Source organism: Mandrillus leucophaeus, unplaced genomic scaffold (assembly GCF_000951045.1).
Source record: "Mandrillus leucophaeus isolate KB7577 unplaced genomic scaffold, Mleu.le_1.0 Scaffold151, whole genome shotgun sequence".
NCBI classification, from domain to species: domain Eukaryota; kingdom Metazoa; phylum Chordata; class Mammalia; order Primates; family Cercopithecidae; genus Mandrillus; species Mandrillus leucophaeus.
This window is the reverse complement of record NW_012101488.1, coordinates 1,780,149-1,796,686: the sequence shown is the minus strand read 5'-3', so window position 1 is coordinate 1,796,686 and position 16,538 is coordinate 1,780,149. Positions and strand designations below refer to the sequence as shown.

Genomic DNA, 16,538 nt, shown 5'->3' with positions numbered 1-16,538 from the left:
AAAAAAAAAAAAAAAACATACACAAGAGTCTGATATTCCCAACCACCCGGGACAAGTAAGCACATAACCAGGGTATGAACAGACACACAAACCCACACAATCAAGGGATACCGACAACAGACAACACTCTGTGGTAGACCATGAGGACCCCAGTAGGCATAGTGCTATCCTATGACACACAGAGCACACACACGCACACACACACGCAGATAAACTCCAACACGTGCACGATCTCCAGTCATTGAATTGACACCTCATCTGTCCTTTTTCCTCCTCCCCAGCTTAGTCAAAGATTATTCGGCCATTAGGCTTCCAGAGCCTCAGAGGTAGAGGTCTGTGTGTATGTCTGGGAGGTGGGGGTGGGGAGATGGCCTTGGTCACTGCAGAGCCACCTCCCCCTGCTGCTTTGGCCCCACTGCTGCGGGGGCTGCTATCTGTGAGCAAACTGTCCTTGGGGTCAGGGACAACAAAGAGCCAAAGGTCAGGTCGATGCCTCCCCCAACTCCTCCCCCAGAGGCAGCCAGCTCTTGGGGGCAGGAAGCAGAAGGGACAGAGGAGCGCACATTCAGGTGTTCAAGCCCCACAGGGCCCACTGGCCAAGGAAAAGAGACTCAGTAAGAGGCGGACATGGTGCCTTTAATGATTAAACACAGCCAGTACCCCGCTTCCCGGGCAAGAATCAGACTTCAGTAGAAATTCCCCATACCCTAACCAGCCTTTTCCGGTTTCTCCTGGACCAGAGCTGGGGGGAAGGGTGGGCTTCAGAGAAAACCAAGGAGTATTCTCACCGCCATCCCCTACCCAACCCATGCCAAAGAGAATGGTGACGACATGGCCAACACGGGCCTGCAGCAGCCATCATGGCACATGGTGGCCCACTGACATTGTCACCTACTCAGTATGATGTCCATCAAAGCACCCAATGGGCCACAAAAGGTGTTACACAGAATGGTGGCCAACTTGGCACCTACTGTGCCAAGAAGTACACCAAAAAAGAAGTGAGCACAGCACCTAATGGGGGGCCAAAAAAGATGTCATGGAAATGCTATCACCATCACACCCAAAGGGCCAACCAAGATGGTGGCTATCAAACCATGCAGTGGATCAGCCAATAACATCAATGTAGCAGTCCTCACAGTATCCAGTGGGCCACCAAAATGTATCCATGGTGGTTATCACAGTACCCAATGGATTAACACCATGCCCACTGAGACAGCAGTCGTCACAGTAATAGACCCACTCAGATGTCAACCAACGGGACAAGCAAAGTGTCACCAGAAGTGATCAGGCCCCAAGAGCTTTGTGGTATGAGCTCCAGCCATACCCACCACCATGTTCCCAGCCCCTGCTAGGATGCATTAAGCAGAGAGCGGGAATAAAGGCCCTGGTAGTAGACTCCAGCCTCCCCACCCTCAGCCCCGTAGCCCCCAAACCCCACGTCCAGTTTGGGAGGCGCTGGTGTCTGTTCTGACATCAGGTTGTTGATGGAGAAAGGGTGGTTGAAGTTGTAGGGCGCGTCTAGCTTCAGCTCCCCTGGGAGCTCCAGGCCAGTGAAATAGGGTGTGGAGGAAGGGGGTGAGCCACAGTCCAGAGCCCCCACATCTTCCCCACCCTGGGCCTCAGGCTCGGGGGCCGGAGGCGGGGGCTGGGGCGGGGAGGTGACCGTGGCCACGGGGGTGGTGGTCGAGGCAGCAGACCCTGTCCCGTTCCTAGTGGTGGTAGCAGCTCCACTGCCCCCTTTCTTCACCTTCTCCTCCAGCTTGAAGCGCTTCTGGCGGCGCAGGTAGCAACCGTTCTCAAACATGTTCCCTGAGCTGGGGTGCAGGGCCCAGTAGGAGCCCTTGCCAGGCTTGTCTGGGGAGCGCGCCACCTTGACGAAGCAATCGTTGAAAGACAGCGAGTGGCGAATGGAGTTCTGCCAGCGCTGCTGATTCTCCCGGTAGTAAGGGAAGAGGTCCATGATCCACTGGTAGATTTCACTCAAGGTCAGCATCTTGCCCGGTGCCTGCTGGATGGCCATGGTGATGAGCGAGATGTAGGAATACGGTGGCTTGGCGTGTGCCAGGGGCCGCCGATACCCCTTCGGCATCTCCTTCCCATGCACCAGCCCAGGACCCGGGGCCCCATACCCTGAGCTGCTGCTGCCACCACTGGCACCCAGGCCTGGGAAGGTGGGCCCCAGGGGTGCTGCAGGTGCTGGGGGTGCCAGGGGTCCTGAGGGCAATGGGGAGGCAGGGAGCCCCCCAGGGGGATAGGGAGAGCTTAGAGGGTTCAGGGTCATGTAGGAGTTGAGGGGGGCCATGGTGGGAACTGGGGTCACCGGAGAGTAGACCTAGAGGGAAAGATGAAAGGGGTCAGTGGGGTTCCACTCTGCTGGTCAGCGAAGGATCCCAGGACCCACTGCACATCCGTCTGTCGTCCATCTTGCATCCTCTACAAATCCCTTCCATCATCACCTCTATCTGTAGAATGCGGTCTCTAAAGGTCTCTCCTCACTCCCTAGACATGCCCTTTCTGCTCCCCACTTTCCTACCCACCATGCTCCCATACACTCAAGGTTATCCTTTAAGTGATTCTCCAGGGTTTGGGACACCCAGGGGAGTCTCTGAAACCCTTTGAGGATGTCCACGAAGTCAAAACTATTTTCAAAATAATAGTATTTTTTTTTTTTCGAGGCAGAGTCTTGCTGTGTCGCCCAGGCTGGAGTGCAGTGGCACGATCTCGCCTCAATGCAACCTCCGCCTGCTGGGCTCAACTGATTCTCCTGCCTCCGCCTCCAGAGCAGCTGGGATTACAGGTGTGCGCCACCACGCCAGCTTTTTTTTTGTATTTTTAGTAGAGACGGGGTTTCTCCATGTTGGCCAGGCTGGTCTTGAACTCCTGACCTCGTGATCCACCCACCTCGGCATCCCCCAAGTGCTAAGATTACAGGCGTAAGCCACCGTACCCACAATCCTAAGTTATTATTAGCCCTTTTCACTCTCTTTCTCATGAAGTGTACAGTGGAGTTTTCCAGAGGGTGTTGATATTTCAACAGAGAGAATACAGAAGCAGACAGGAGAATCTAGCTGTCTTCCACTGGGTCAAACTTGATTAGCAAAAATGGAAAACAGTGCCACTCTTTTGACTAAATTTTTTGAAATTTGGTTCTTTTAATAGAAATGCTTTTACACTAACAAATGATTGCTATTTTTAAGTGAATTAATACATGATTTTAACATTTCTCAGTTCTAATTTTAAATACAGTAAATGTAGATAGACATAACCCGCATCAACAGAAACTGTTTGGGCTCCTCAATAATTTTTTCCCACAGGGTCTCACTCTGTCACTCAGGCTGAAGTGCAGTGGTTCAGTCACAGCTCACTGTAGCCTCAAACTCTGGGGCTCAAGTGATCCTCCTGCCTCAGCCACCTAAGTAGCTGGGATTACAGGCAGGCATCACTACACCCGGATCATTTATTTATTTAGAGACAGAGTCTCACTCTGTTGCCCAGGCTGGAGTGCAGTGGTTCAATCTTGGCTCACTGCAACCTCCACCTCCCAAGTTCAAGCTATTATGTCTCAGCCTCCCAAGTGGCTGGAATTACGGGCATGCACTGCACACCCAGCTAATTTTTTTGTATTTTTAGTAGAGACAGGGATTCACCACATTGCCCAGGCTGTTCTCAAACTTCTGGTCTCAAGTAATCCTCCTGCCTCAGCCTCCCAAAGTAATCCCAGGACTTTGGGAGCTGAGGAGAGTGGATCACTTGAGGTCAGGAGTTCAAGACCAGCCTGGCAACATGGGAAAACCCTGTCTGTACCAAAAATACAAAAATCAGCCAGGCATCGTGGCACACGCCTGTAATCCCAGCTACTCAGGAGGTTGAGGCAGGAGGATTGCTTGAGCCCAGGAGTCTGAGGCTGCAGTGAGCTGAGATGAGATCGCACCGTTTGCACTCCAGCCAGGGCAACAGAGCAAGACTGCATCTCAAAAACAAAACCAAAAAAAAAAAAAAAACAAGGGTGCAGAGTCCTGAGACCAAAAAATTTAATAACTGCTGGTTTATTAGGTAAATCAGCAGTTCTCAATTTTAGTAATCATAAAGAGTTATTATAGGCCAGGCGCAGTGGCTCATGCCTGTCATCCTACCACTTTGGGAGGCCAAGCCAGGCGGATCACGAGGTCAGGAGATCGAGACCATCTTGGCTAACACGGCGAAACCCCGTCTCTACTAAAAATACCAAAACAAAATTAGCTGGGCGAGGTGGCGGGCGCCTGTAGTCCCAGCTACTCGGGAGGCTGAGGCAGGAGAATGGCATGAACCCAGGAGGCGGAGCTTGCAGTGAGCTGAGATCACGCCACTGCACTCCAGCCTAGGCGACAGAGTGAGACTCCGTCTCAAAAACAAACAAACAAACAAACAAAAAACAGTTATTATAACTGTGATAATCTAACATATATGTGTAGCTCTTTTCAATCTTTTAGCTTATAAAATTACTGTATTTAGGCCAGGCATGGTGGCTCACACCTGTAATCCCAGCACTTGGGGAGGCTGAGGCAGGCGGATCACTTGAGGTCAGGAGTTCGAGACCAGCCTGGCCAACATGGCGAAACCCTGTCTCTACTAAAAATACAAAAAACAGCAGGGTATGGTGGCACTCGCCTATAGTCCCAGCTATTCAGGAGGCTACGGCAGAACTGCTTGAACCCAGGAGGTGGAGGTTGCAGTGAGCCAAGATTGCATCACTGCACTCCAGCCTGGGCGACAGAGCAAGACTCTGTCTCAAATAAATAAATAAATAAATAAATAAATAAATAAAAATTAAAAATTACTGTATTTATACATAAAAGTGTTTGAATATCACAAATCACTTTTCAACCTAATATTATTTATCTATTTACTATATATCTTCAAATCTAAGACTTCTCTGGAAGCTGCAGCATAACTTTATGTATTAATACAAACGGGAAAAACAGTTAAAATCATTGGACACCACTGACTGTAAAATGCATCCCATTTTTGGAAATGTTCAAATGGGGGATAAAGGAGGATCCTAGGTCAATGGAACATGTTAGATATTGCAATGCCTTTCTAAGTAACCCTCTGTATATTCTTTCATTCATTCAACCAATATTTATCAGTTAGCTGCTCTGTGCCAGGCGCTGTTCCAGGCACTTCACAAGAATGGTCTCCTTTAATCTTGACAACCGTACTATGGGAGGAGGTGTTATGATGATGCCCATTTTACAGCTGAGCTAGCTGAGGCCCAGAGAGGTTGTTGGGGTCACACAGCAAGAATGGGGGCAGAACTGGGATTCTGCAACCAGGCAGTCTGGCTCCAGACCTGTTCCAGGTCACGCTATAAACGCAGTGACTAGGCGAGGTGCGGTGGCTCACGCCTGTAATCCCAGCACTTTGGGAGGCTGAGGTGGGCGGATTGCTTGAGGTCGGGAGTTCAAGACCAGCCTGACCAACAGGGAGAAACCCCGTCTCTACTAAAAATACAAAATTAGCCGGACGTGGTGGCACATGCCTGCAATCCCAGCTACTAGGGAGGCTGAGGCAGGATAATTGCTTGAACGCAGGAGGCAGAGGTTGCGGTGAGCCGAGATCGCGCCACTGCACTCCAGCCTGGGCAACAGAGCAAGACTCCATCTCAAAAAATAATAATCATAAAATAAAATAAAAGCAGGGACTAAGACAGAAATGCCTGCCCTCGTGGTGCTACCAGTCTAGCAGGAACACAACAGTGAAGAGAACATGCCAGGAAAACATAGGCATGCTAGAAGGTTGTTTCTTTCTTTGTATCTACCTATCCCTTCTCAACCACTATCTCCCATCCTCTCTGCCCTATCCTCTATCTGGACCTTTCCCCACTGCCTCCTCTGAGGCCTGGGGTCTCATGGCACTGCGCGGGTTGGGGGAATGCTGCTATATGTAGCACTGGCTAGAGCCACCAAATGTGAGTTAACTGGATACCGCCTAGTCTCCTGCCACTGTAAGCTTTTTTTTCTTTTTTTTTGGGACAGAGTCTCACTCCATCGCCCAGGCTGGAGTGCTGTGGTGCCATCTCAGCTCACTGCAACCTCTGCCTCCCAGGTTCAAGCGATTCTCCTGCCTCAGCCTCCTGAGTAGCTGGGATTACAGGCAGGCACCACAACACTCGGCTAATTTTTGTATTTTTAATAAAGACAGGGTTTCACCATGTTGGTCAGGCTAGTCTCGAATTCCTGACCTCAGGTGATCCTCCCGCCTCGGCCTCCCAAAGTGTTGAGATTACAGCCATGAGCCACCATGTCTGGCCCTACCACTGTCAGCTTCCGCAGGTCACAAGGTCCAGGGAGAAACGAGTCTTGCCAGGGTGGCTTAGGGAATCAGGGAGAGAGGGCAACCAACTCAACCCTAAGTCTAAGTTCCAGTGGAGAAATCCTCCACACTTTCCTTTTCATGTCTCTCCAAGGAGCTCTTTCATCATGTCTCTTTGAATCTCTGTTGGCTATTTTTGCCTTTGTGTTACCTGTCTCAGTACCAGTACCCACATTCCCCTCTCCCATCTCCCTCCCCACCCCGGCATTGTTTTCCCTTCTGTCTCCTCCCTAACCTCTTTTGCTCTTCCTCCCTACCCCCCACCCCTCCCGAGTCCTCTCCCATCTTTCTTTCCCCTCCATCTTGGCGCCTATCTCTCTCCCCAGCCTTCCATCTCTTTCTCCCTTCCCTGGCACTCTCTCTCACTACCCGACTCTACCCCACTCCCCTCCCACCCCCAACTCCCACCTGTCTTCCTCCTTCAGCCCATCTTCTTGTCTTTTTTTTTTTTTTTTGAGATAGAGTCTCACTCTGTCACCCAGGCTGGAGTGCAGTGACTCCATCTTGGCTCACTGCAACCTCTGCCTCCAGGGTTCAAGCGATTTTCCTGTCTCAATCTCCCAAGTAACTGGGATTATAGGCATGCGCCACCACGCCCAGCTAATTTTTGTATTTTTAGTAGAGACGGTGTTTCACCATGTTGGCCAGGCTGGTCTTGAACTCCTGACCTCAAGTGATCCACCCTCTTCGGCCTCCCAAAGTGCTAGGATTACAGTCATGAGCCACTGTGCCCAGCCACCATCTTCCTATCAATCTATCTATCCATCCATCTATCCAAGCATTTATCTATCTATCTATCTATCTATCTATCTCCCCCCTTCCCTTCAATGAATCCACTCCTCCTCACCCCAAGTCTCACAGTAAAATTGCAGCCACAGTTACTCCCTTCCCCCATGCAATCTCTCCCCCGGTTGGTGGCTTCGGGTCCCCTCCCCAGAAAAAGAAAAGAGATGGAGTGAGAAGGTTATGGATTAGAGGGGTCCACAGAGTTTCCAAATCCTCCTGTACCCCCATCCCCCATTTCTCCAACCCAGTCAGGCTCTCTGGTATTGCACAGTAAGACAGATAGGGACCCCAGGGCCCTCCTTCCTGGCTCCCCACCCACCCGGAAGTCCTCCTTAAGGTCCGACCTCAAGCACTCCAGCTGCTCTAATCCACCCTAGGCTTTCCCACGCCCCGGGGCTGGGATGAACCCCTGGTGTCCGGGTCTGAACCGGATCTCCCCTGCCAGGGTGGGGCTGAGATTGGGGGGAAGCCCTTGGGGGACCTGCACCCCCACACCAGGAGACTGGAATTTCTCCTCTTTCATTTCCTTATTGTCTCTGGAGAAGGGTGTGACAGGGAGCAGAGGAAGGCAGTGTGAAGCCAGAAGCCAAGTTTCTAGTCCCAGACTCAACCCAGGACCCCAGTGTTCTGTGTGTGGGGTTTCAGAGTTACTACCTCTAAAACAGGGGTGCAGCTAGACCAGCTAATCTGCAAGAACCTGAGACCAACAGGGATATCCCGGGATGGTAACTTTCCAAGTTCCTTCCAGACAGCAAGCTGAGTCACCCCAGCGGGAGGGTGCAACAAGTGGTTTGGGGACCCTCTCAGCTCTCAGTTGCTGGCTGAGTGTAGATATTTCTCTCCCCATTGTTCTGACCCAAGGGGAAGAGGTGGGCTCATTTGATGGGAAGGCTCGGGAGAGCCTCAGACAGTATCACCTAACCATTTCCATTCCTCTAAATATTGCCTCTTCCAAAATATTCCCCAAAATGCTGATTACCTCCAGACTGTACCTCTACTACTATTATTATTATTTTTTGAGATAGGGTCTCATTCTGTCACCCAGGCTGGAGTGCTGTGATACCATCACAGCTCCCGGCAGCTCGAACTCCCAGCCTCAAGTGATCCTCCCACCTCAGCCTCCCAACCAAGTAGCTTAGACTATAGGCATGCCTGAGTAATTAAAAAAAATTTTTTTTTTGTAAAGACAGGGTCTCCCTATGTTTCCCAGGCTGGCCTGGAACTCCTGGGCTCAAGAGATCCTCCCACTTTGACCTCCCAAAGTGCTGGGATTACAAGTGTGAGCCACTGTGCCAGCTATCCTTCAATTTCTGACACAATTTCCATACAAATTGTCCTCTAAACTTGGATCTATCCGGACTGTGCCCCAAATATCAATTCTTCCTGCCTAGACCCCCATCATTTACTTAAGATGTGCCCCCAAAACAACTGTAGTTGGTTTGTACAATTGGTCTGTAGTCGGTTCCCTTAAATCAGGTCCCCAGACTGAGTTCTCCAGAGGCCCAGCTGGGATCACCCCCGCTGCCTGGAACCCTCCATTTCCCACCTGGGTCTCTGCCTTCCCCATCTCACAACTGATACCTCCAGTCACCCTGCCTCCACCTCTCAACACTCCCAATCCCTTCCCCAGTTGGCCCTGCCTCACCCCACGTGCACCTCACACCTCCCCAAACCTAGGACTGGCCCCTCCCAGGCACCCTGCCAAGCCCTGAAGGCCTGGGGATCCAGGAGTCCCACCCTACAGTTTCAAGCCCCAGACTCAAGACTCAGGCATGCTGGGGGCCCCACAGCCACCAGATCTTGACTCCTTGGAGAACCCAGCCATTCCTGCCCCACACCCCATCTCAAGTCCACAGTCCCCTTCCAGGTTAGAAGTCCAAGTGTCCAGACCCCCATAATTCTCAGACCGAGACCCCAACCCCCAGCCCCCACAACCTCACAACGTTGATTATAGAGTGAGGTAGCTAAGGTGCAGGGGTCGTTGCAGCACGAGGAATGGGGGTCAGACTTGAGGAAGGACTTTCTGTCTGTCCGGGTGAGGGAATGAAGACTATGCCCCCACCCCCTACTCCAGGGAAGCCTTGTCTGAGGTGAGACTGGATGGGAATTTTAGCAATAGCTGGAGGTTGCTGGTTTGCCGGGGAGCAGGGGAAGGTGCACAATCTAAAACTCTCCATCTTCTGATTTGGGGAGTCCCTGCTGAGGGTCATGGGTAGGGATTGTGGGGGGATGGAGAAGATCGGCCCCTCTCCTGCCAATGTGAATGGCCACATCTTCTGCTCTCAGATGCCCAACCCTAAGCCACCTGTTGTTTCACCTCCCAAAACGAAGCTTCATCTCTGAGCACCCCCATCTCTTACCCCTGAGCACCAATCCCCATTTCTGACCCTACCTTAGATTACCAGCTGATCCTTACCCCGAACCCCAGTTCTTTAGCACTGTGTGCTGGCCCTGAGCTCCCACCTCAGTCTTCCCTTAATGGTGACTCCTCCTCCATCTTTTAGTCTTTCTTTCCCTCCAACTTTGAACCTCACATCCTGAAACCCCCCAGTCTGTCCCCTACCATGGAACTCTAATTCCTATCTTTGGTTTGTTCATATAAATCCCTTGCTTTTTGGGGCCCCAACACCTGGCTCCCACGTTTAAGGTGTGACCCGACCCTTGGCTAAATTCTACTGACTTCCATTTTCAAGCCCCGGCCGCGGCGAGGCTGCCCAAACAGCGCTCCCATCCATGCCTCGTCCCGGGTCCCTGACTTCCACACCTGGTCTCCGTGTTCCCAGTTCCTCGGCTGCCCAACTAGACGCCTTTGCCCCCATTTGAACCCACAACCAGTCCCTGCTCCATGTGAGCCCACACCCCGATACCTGCCCCCCACTTCCCGCTCCGCCATCCCCGAGGACACACCTCGCCCGCCTCCGGGTAGTAGCTCCACTCGGCCAGGTCATGGGCCTCCATCTTCACCGAGCCCAGCATCCCCCGGGCTTGTGCCCCCACCCGCCCCCGCTCCGGCCCCGGGGGAACGGAGCGCTCTGGATCTCTCCGCGGGCACGGCCCGAGCTCCCACCGGCGCCCGCCCGTCCGACCGCCCGGGGTACGGCTGTCCCGAGCGCCGCGGGAGGCGGCCACGCTTTATAGCCGGGACACCCCCGCCCTCGCCCGCCCCGGGCTCCCCTCCCGCCTCCCCGAGGGCGGCGCGCTCGGACTGGGGCGCCCCCTGCGGGATCGCCAGGAGACAGACCTCAGGCGCCGGGGACCTAAGTCCCGGGACGCGACAGCTGGGGGTGATTCAGGAGTGAGGGAGCAGGCGGCAGAGACGCTGCAGATACCAAGGGCCCCGAGGGCAGAACTCTGGAGCCTTTCTACCTCAGGGGGTTTCATCATCTCGACATGAGAGGACGAAGAGCCAGAGCCCTGCATGACCGTCGCGGAAGAAAGGGGAATCAGAGCGCTAGGGCCACTATGCGACTATAAGGACCCTTAAGAGGTCTCCGAAATCACATCCCCATTCGACAGACAGGAAGACTGAGACTTCCGACGGCTAGAAATGCTTCAGACTTGACCGGGCGCGGTGGCTCACGCCTGTAATTCCAGCACTGTGGGACGCCGAGGCGGGCGGGCGAATCACTTGAGGTCAGGAGTTTGAGACCAGCCTGGCCAACAGGGTGAAACCCCATCTCTTACAAAAACTAGCTAGGCGTGATGGTGCGTGTCTGTAATCCCAGCTATTCGGGAGGCTGAGGCAGGAGAATCGTTTGAACCTGGGAAGCGGTGGTTGCAGTGAGCCGAGATCGGGCCGCTGCGGTCCAGCCTGGGCGAGAGAGCGAGACTCCGTCTCCAAAAGAAAATAAAAAGAAATGCTTCAGACTGTTGAAAGAGTTAAGAACAAAGGTGGAGGGGATCGGGGCCTCACCGCAGACCCCATTAGGGCAACAGACCACCTCCCCTCAAAGACCCAGGAGCTTCGCTGCCCGAACTCCCCACTCTCCAAGACCAGCCAGCCGTCCAGGGACTCAGCACTATTGAGAACTCCATTTCCCAGAATGCTCTAGTTCCCTATCCTCCCTGTGCCCCCGAGGGGACTACATTTCCCAGAAGGCCTAGCGCCCCAAACCGGAAATGAAGGGGCCGCTCGCCGTAGTAAGGAGGCGGGCAGAAGGCCGCTCTCACGGGACGAGGCATGGGCGGGGTCGGACTGTGCTCTGGACTCCATTTCCCGGCGGCCCTGGGTGTGGGGCGCGTGCGCACAGTTCCCGGCGACGAACGGAAGATGGCGGCGGCGGTGGCGGAGTCTAGGAAGAGGCGCTGCTGAGGGGGCGCGAGGGGAACGGAGGCCAGAGCCGCGGTGAGCGGGAGGCGGCGTTTGGGCCCAGAGACGAAGGGAGGAAGCGCCTAAAGAAGCAGGGGCGCGGGCGGGGAGGGGGTCGCCGTGGGGAGAGGGGAGGAGTGGCTTTCGCGACCCATGTTTCTTCCCCTGCTCGGGACCCTTCCTTGGCTCCCTAGTGCCCTCGAGGCAAAGTTCCAACGTGGCCCTCCGGGTGCGTCCGCCCCGCAGACCTCGCCTGCTTCGACTCGGCCTCTTTGCTTCTTCCCCACCTCTCGCAGCCGCCCTGGCCTTTCGGTTCCTTAAACTTGCCATGCGCTTTCCCGCGTCGGGGATTTTGCACAGGTTGTCCGCTCTGCCCGCAACATCCTTTTACCCATTCGGCCTGGCCAACTCCCATTCATCCTTCGAGTCTCGGCACTAACGTCACTTCCTCTGCAAAGCCCTCCTTGCCTACCCTCCATCCCGAAATCTGCCTGTTAAATGCTCTTGTCCGTCTCTGTTCCTTCATGTCACGTGTGTTCTAGTTTGTTATCAGACTCTTATCTGTGTGCTGTTTTATGATGTCTGTGACCGTGTGTTTCATGAAGGTAGGGACTAGGTTTGTCTCTGTCGCCACTGTGTTCCCAGCACAGCGCCAGTCACGCCGGAGACGCCCAGCTAATGTTGGTTGAAGGAATAAAAGATACTCCTAGAGCCAGTCTGGGGAAACAGGGTAGTCGTCAGATTCCCGGGTAGCAGTGGGGCAGGGTACCACTTCTTAATGAGTACATCGAGAGGAAAGAGGAACCAGTGATACTGTTCATCACAGCAAAAGGCTACACGCATCCCAAATGTTCTTAAATAAGAAGATTGGCTGAAAGAAACTGTAATACATCCACATAAGAAAATACTATGCAACTCTAAAAAGGAATGAGGTAGATAAAAGGAAATGATGAGAATCTCTATACACTGATATAGTGGTCGCCAACATATATTAAGGGAAAACAAGTGAAGTGGAGGTTAGTGTTTATTGTGTGTGCTTTTTTTTTTTTTTTTTTTGAGACGGGGTCTCACTCTGTCGCTCATGCTGGCACGATCTCAGTTCACTGCAGCCTCCACCTCCCTAGTTCAAGTGATTCTCCTGCCTCAGCCTCCCGAGTAGCTGGTATTACAAACGTGCCCCACCACACCCAGGTAATTTTTATATTTTTAGTAGAGACAGGGTTTCACTGTGTTGGCCAGTCTGGTCTTGAACTCCTGACCTCAAGTGATCTCAGCTCACTGCAACCTCTGCCTTCCAGGTTCAAGCAATTCTCCTGCCTTAGCCTCCTGAGTAGCTGGGATTACAGACACATACCGCTACCCCCGGCTAATTTTTGTATTTTTAGTAAAGATGGGGTTTCACCATGTTGGTCAGGCTGGTCTTGAGCTCCTGACCTCGTGATCCACCTGCCTCGGCCTCCCAAAGTGCTGGGATTACAAGCGTAAGTCACCGCTCCCGGCCCTATGTCCACTCTTTTTGTAAAAGAAAGGGAAATATGTATATATGGGTTTTTCTTTTCCTTTTTTTGCATAAAATCTAGCTCCTGCAGGAGAATTTTATATATGTGTTTAAAAAAAAAAAAATCATAAACCAAAAATCAGTAAGAATGAAACAGTAAAATAATTTGGTTGATCTGGATGTATTATCATGAAAAAAGTGGAAATGTTTATTATGGGGTTTTGTTTTTCTTTTTTGAGGCAGAGTCCCACTCTGTGGCCCAGGCTGGAGTACAGTGGGGTTGGGATTACAGGCGTGAGCCACCTCGCCCAGCCTGTTTTTTATGTTTTGACTGGGGATGGCATACTGCCGGTTGTTTGGTGGCCAGGATCCTTGGCTTACGTAAACAGACCTGGGGGTGAAAAACAATTCCTTTCGGATAAACAGTACTGTAGCATAGTGGTAAGGAAGATATGCAACCTTGCTGCTGGCTCTGCCTCTTAAAAGCTGTGTGCCTTTGATCAGGTCACTTTACTTCCTTGGTCTTCAGTTTCCTCATCTGTAACATGAAGATTAAAAATAGTAACTCTCAGCCTGGGCGACATGGCAAAACTCTTCTCTACAGAAAGTACAAAAATTACCTGGGCATTCGCCTGTAGTCTCAGCTACTTGGGAAAGTGAGGTAGGAGGATCACGTGAGCCTGGGAGGCAGAGATTGCGGTGAGCTGAGATTGCGGCACTGCACTCCAGCCTGGGCAACAGAGTGATACCCTGTCTCAAAAAACAAAAACATAAACCTAACTCATGTATATTAATTCTAATATATACATATTAATTTATTTAAACCTTGGTGTTTGAGGTTTAAATGAGTTAATATGTATATATTAGAATTGTGCTCAGCACATGTTAAGTGTTTTCTCTCTCTCTCTCTCTATATATATATTTTTTTTTTTTTTCTTTTTTTTAATTTGAGATGGAGTTTCACTCTTGTTGCCCAGGCTGGAGTGCAATGATGTGACCTCGGCTCACTGTAACCTTCACCTCCCAGGTTCAAGCGATTCTCCTGCCTCAACCTCTTGAGTAGCTAGGATTACATGTGCCCGCCACCATGTCTGGTTAATTTTTTTGTATTTTTAGTAGAGATGGGGTTTCACCATGTTGGCCAGGCTGATCTCGAACTGCTGATCTTGGGTGATCCACCCGCCTTGGCCTCCCAAAGTGCTGGGATTACAGGCTTGAGCCTCCGTGGCCGGCTGTGTTCAACATATATTAACTGATTATTTTTCTTTTCTTTTCTTTTTTTTTTTTTTTTTTTTTGAGACGGAGTCTTTGCTCTGTCACCCAGGCTGGAGTGCAGTGCCCCATCTCGGCTCACTGCAAGCTCCACCTTCTGGGTTCACGCCATTCTCCTGCCTCAGCCTCCCGAGTAGCTGGGACTATAGGCGCCCGCTACCACGCCCGGCTAATTTTTTGTATTTTTAGTAGAGACGGAGTTTCACCGTGTTAGCCAGGATGATCTGGATCTCCTGACCTTGTGATCCGCCCGTCTCGGCCTCCCAAAGTGCTGGGATTACAGGCGTGAGCCACCGCGCCTGGCCTTTTCTTTTCTTTTTTTTGGAAAGAGGTTCATCAGATCCATGCTCTGTTGGCTGGAGTACGGTGGCCCAGTCATACTTCAGTACAACCAGGCTCAAACAGTCTTTCCACCTTAGCCTCCAGAGTAGCTGGGACTAAAGGTTCATGGCAATATGCCTGGCCAATTTTTTTTTTGTTTTTTGAGATGGAGTCTTTCTGTGTCTCCTAGGCTGAAGTGCACTGGCATGATCTTGATGCCCAGCTAATTGTGCATGTGTCTAGAGATGGGATCTCACTGCATTGCCCAGGCTGGTTTCAAACTCCTGGCCTCAAGTAATCCTCCTGCTTCAGCCTCCCAAAATGTTGCGATTATAGGTGTGAACCACTGCACCTGGCCTTCTTTTTTAGTTTTTAGGCCTAGTCTAGTCCTGAACTCCTGGCCTCAAGCCATCCTCCCACCTAGACCTACCAAATGCTGGGTTTACAACTGTGAGCCACTATACCCATCCTATTTTTCTTTTCTTTCCTTTTTTTTTTTGAGACAGAGTCTTGCTCTGTCATGCAGGCTGGAGTGCAGTGGTGCAATCACGGCTCGGCTCGCCGCAACCTCTGCCTCCCTGGTTCAGGTAATTCTCGTGCCTCAGCCTCCCAAGTAGCTGGGATTACAGGCATGCATCACCATGCCCAACTAATTTTTTTGTATTTTTAGTATACACTGGGTTTTGCCATGTTGGCCAGGCTGGTCTTGAACTCCTGACCTCAACTGAGCTGCTCACTGTGGCCCCCTAAAGTGCTGGGATTACAGGAGTGAGCCACCACACCATGCCTTTAAAAAAAAAAAAAAAAAAAAGACTTGTTAAGTGCAGTAGTGAGAAAGGGGGAAAGAGTAGAACAAGTATAGCTTTTAATTTTCGAGGATTCAAGAGTGAAAGGGCAGGAATACCGAACCCAGTGATTGGGGAGGCTGTTTGGCAGTAGTGTTCATTCATTCAGCAGATGTTTATTGAGCACCTGCTAGGTGCCAAGCACTCTTCCATGCTGGGAATATAAAAAGTGAAGAAACAAAGTCACTGTTCTAGGCTGGGGGGCGATGGCTCAGACCTGTTAATCCCAAGCACTTTGGGAGGCCAAGGAGGGTGGATTGCTTGAGCACAGGAGTTCAAGACCAGCCTGGGCAACATGGCAAAACTCCGTCTCTACCAAAAAATGATTTCAAATAGATAAATCACTGTCCTCGTGGAACTTATAAATATGTAGTATGCGATGATGATAAATGCTGTGGAGAAAAAGCAACACAGATGGAGATCGAGAGGGAGATGAAATTTGAAATACGGTCATCGGGGAAGGCCTTACTGCAGAGACATGTGAGTGGAGTCCTGAAGGAAATGAAGAGGGAAGGAGTTGTGCTGATATCTAGGAGGAGGAATATTCCAGGCAGAAGGAAGAGAGGCACAGAGTCTTCAAGGAAGGGGCATGTTGGGCATGTTCACGGGACAGCAAGGAGGCCAGAGTGAGTGGAGCAGAGAGCTCGGGGAGAGGCAGTCAGAGGAAGAACAGGCCACATGCCAGAAGGTCTTGTAGACCTTCGTGGGGACATTGGCCCTGACTCTTTGCAAGATAGTGGGTGACAGGCAGCAGGGAAACTAGGGAGGAGGCTGTTGGCTCATCATTCATTCAGCGGACACCTATCATGTGATACTACTGTGACTAGCTATTGTGTAGTTCCTTTTAAAAAATGTATCATTGGCCGGGCGCGGTGGCTCAAGCCTGTAATCCCAGCACTTTGGGAGGCCGAGATGGGCGGATCACGAGGTCAGGAGATCGAGACCATCCTGACTAACACGGTGAAACCGCGTCTCTACTAAAAATACAAAAATTAGCTGCACGTGGTGGCGGGCGCCTGTAGTCCCACCCACACGGGAGGCTGAGGCAGGAGAATGGCGTGAACCCGGGAGGCGGAGCTTGCAGTGAGTGGAGTTCGAGCCACCGCACTCCAGCCTGGGAGACAGAGCGAGACTCTGTCTAAAAAAAAAAAAAAAA

At 51.7% G+C, this 16,538-nt stretch overlaps 2 protein-coding genes across 3 annotated transcripts in view; one reads left to right on the top strand and one right to left on the bottom strand.

The window, feature by feature from the left end:
• Nucleotides 1–615: 615 nt before the first annotated feature.
• Nucleotides 616–10,581, bottom strand: FOXA3 (forkhead box A3). 2 transcript variants are annotated; one of them, XM_011975128.1, is made up of 2 exons: nucleotides 10,379–10,581; nucleotides 616–2,332 (listed from the first exon to the last, which is right to left on the bottom strand). In XM_011975128.1, exon 2 carries the CDS (start codon nucleotides 2,300–2,302, stop codon nucleotides 1,349–1,351), a length of 954 nt encoding a protein of 317 aa, XP_011830518.1. In that variant the 5' UTR covers nucleotides 2,303–2,332; nucleotides 10,379–10,581; the 3' UTR covers nucleotides 616–1,348. The 2 variants fall into 2 exon arrangements, with proteins under 2 accessions (XP_011830518.1, XP_011830517.1); XM_011975127.1 differs by lacking the exon at nucleotides 10,379–10,581 and adding an exon at nucleotides 10,045–10,310.
• Nucleotides 10,582–11,252: 671 nt separating this feature from the next.
• SYMPK (symplekin) overlaps nucleotides 11,253–16,538 on the top strand; it is a 50,819-nt gene continuing 45,533 nt past the window's right edge. Inside the window, exon 1 of the mRNA XM_011975125.1 lies at nucleotides 11,253–11,482. The gene's annotated coding sequence lies outside the window, so the exon portion shown is untranslated. The remainder of the gene's footprint in view (nucleotides 11,483–16,538) is intronic.

Bases quoted from the DNA above. Each gene is read 5' to 3' on its own strand.
- FOXA3 (XM_011975127.1), bottom strand. From the start codon at position 10,113: ATGCTGGGCTCGGTGAAGATGGAGGCCCATGACCTGGCCGAGTGGAGC. The intron at 2,333-10,044 runs GTGTGTCCTCGG...CTTTCCCTCTAG, and splicing joins ACTACCCGGAGGCGGGCGAG to GTCTACTCTCCGGTGACCCC.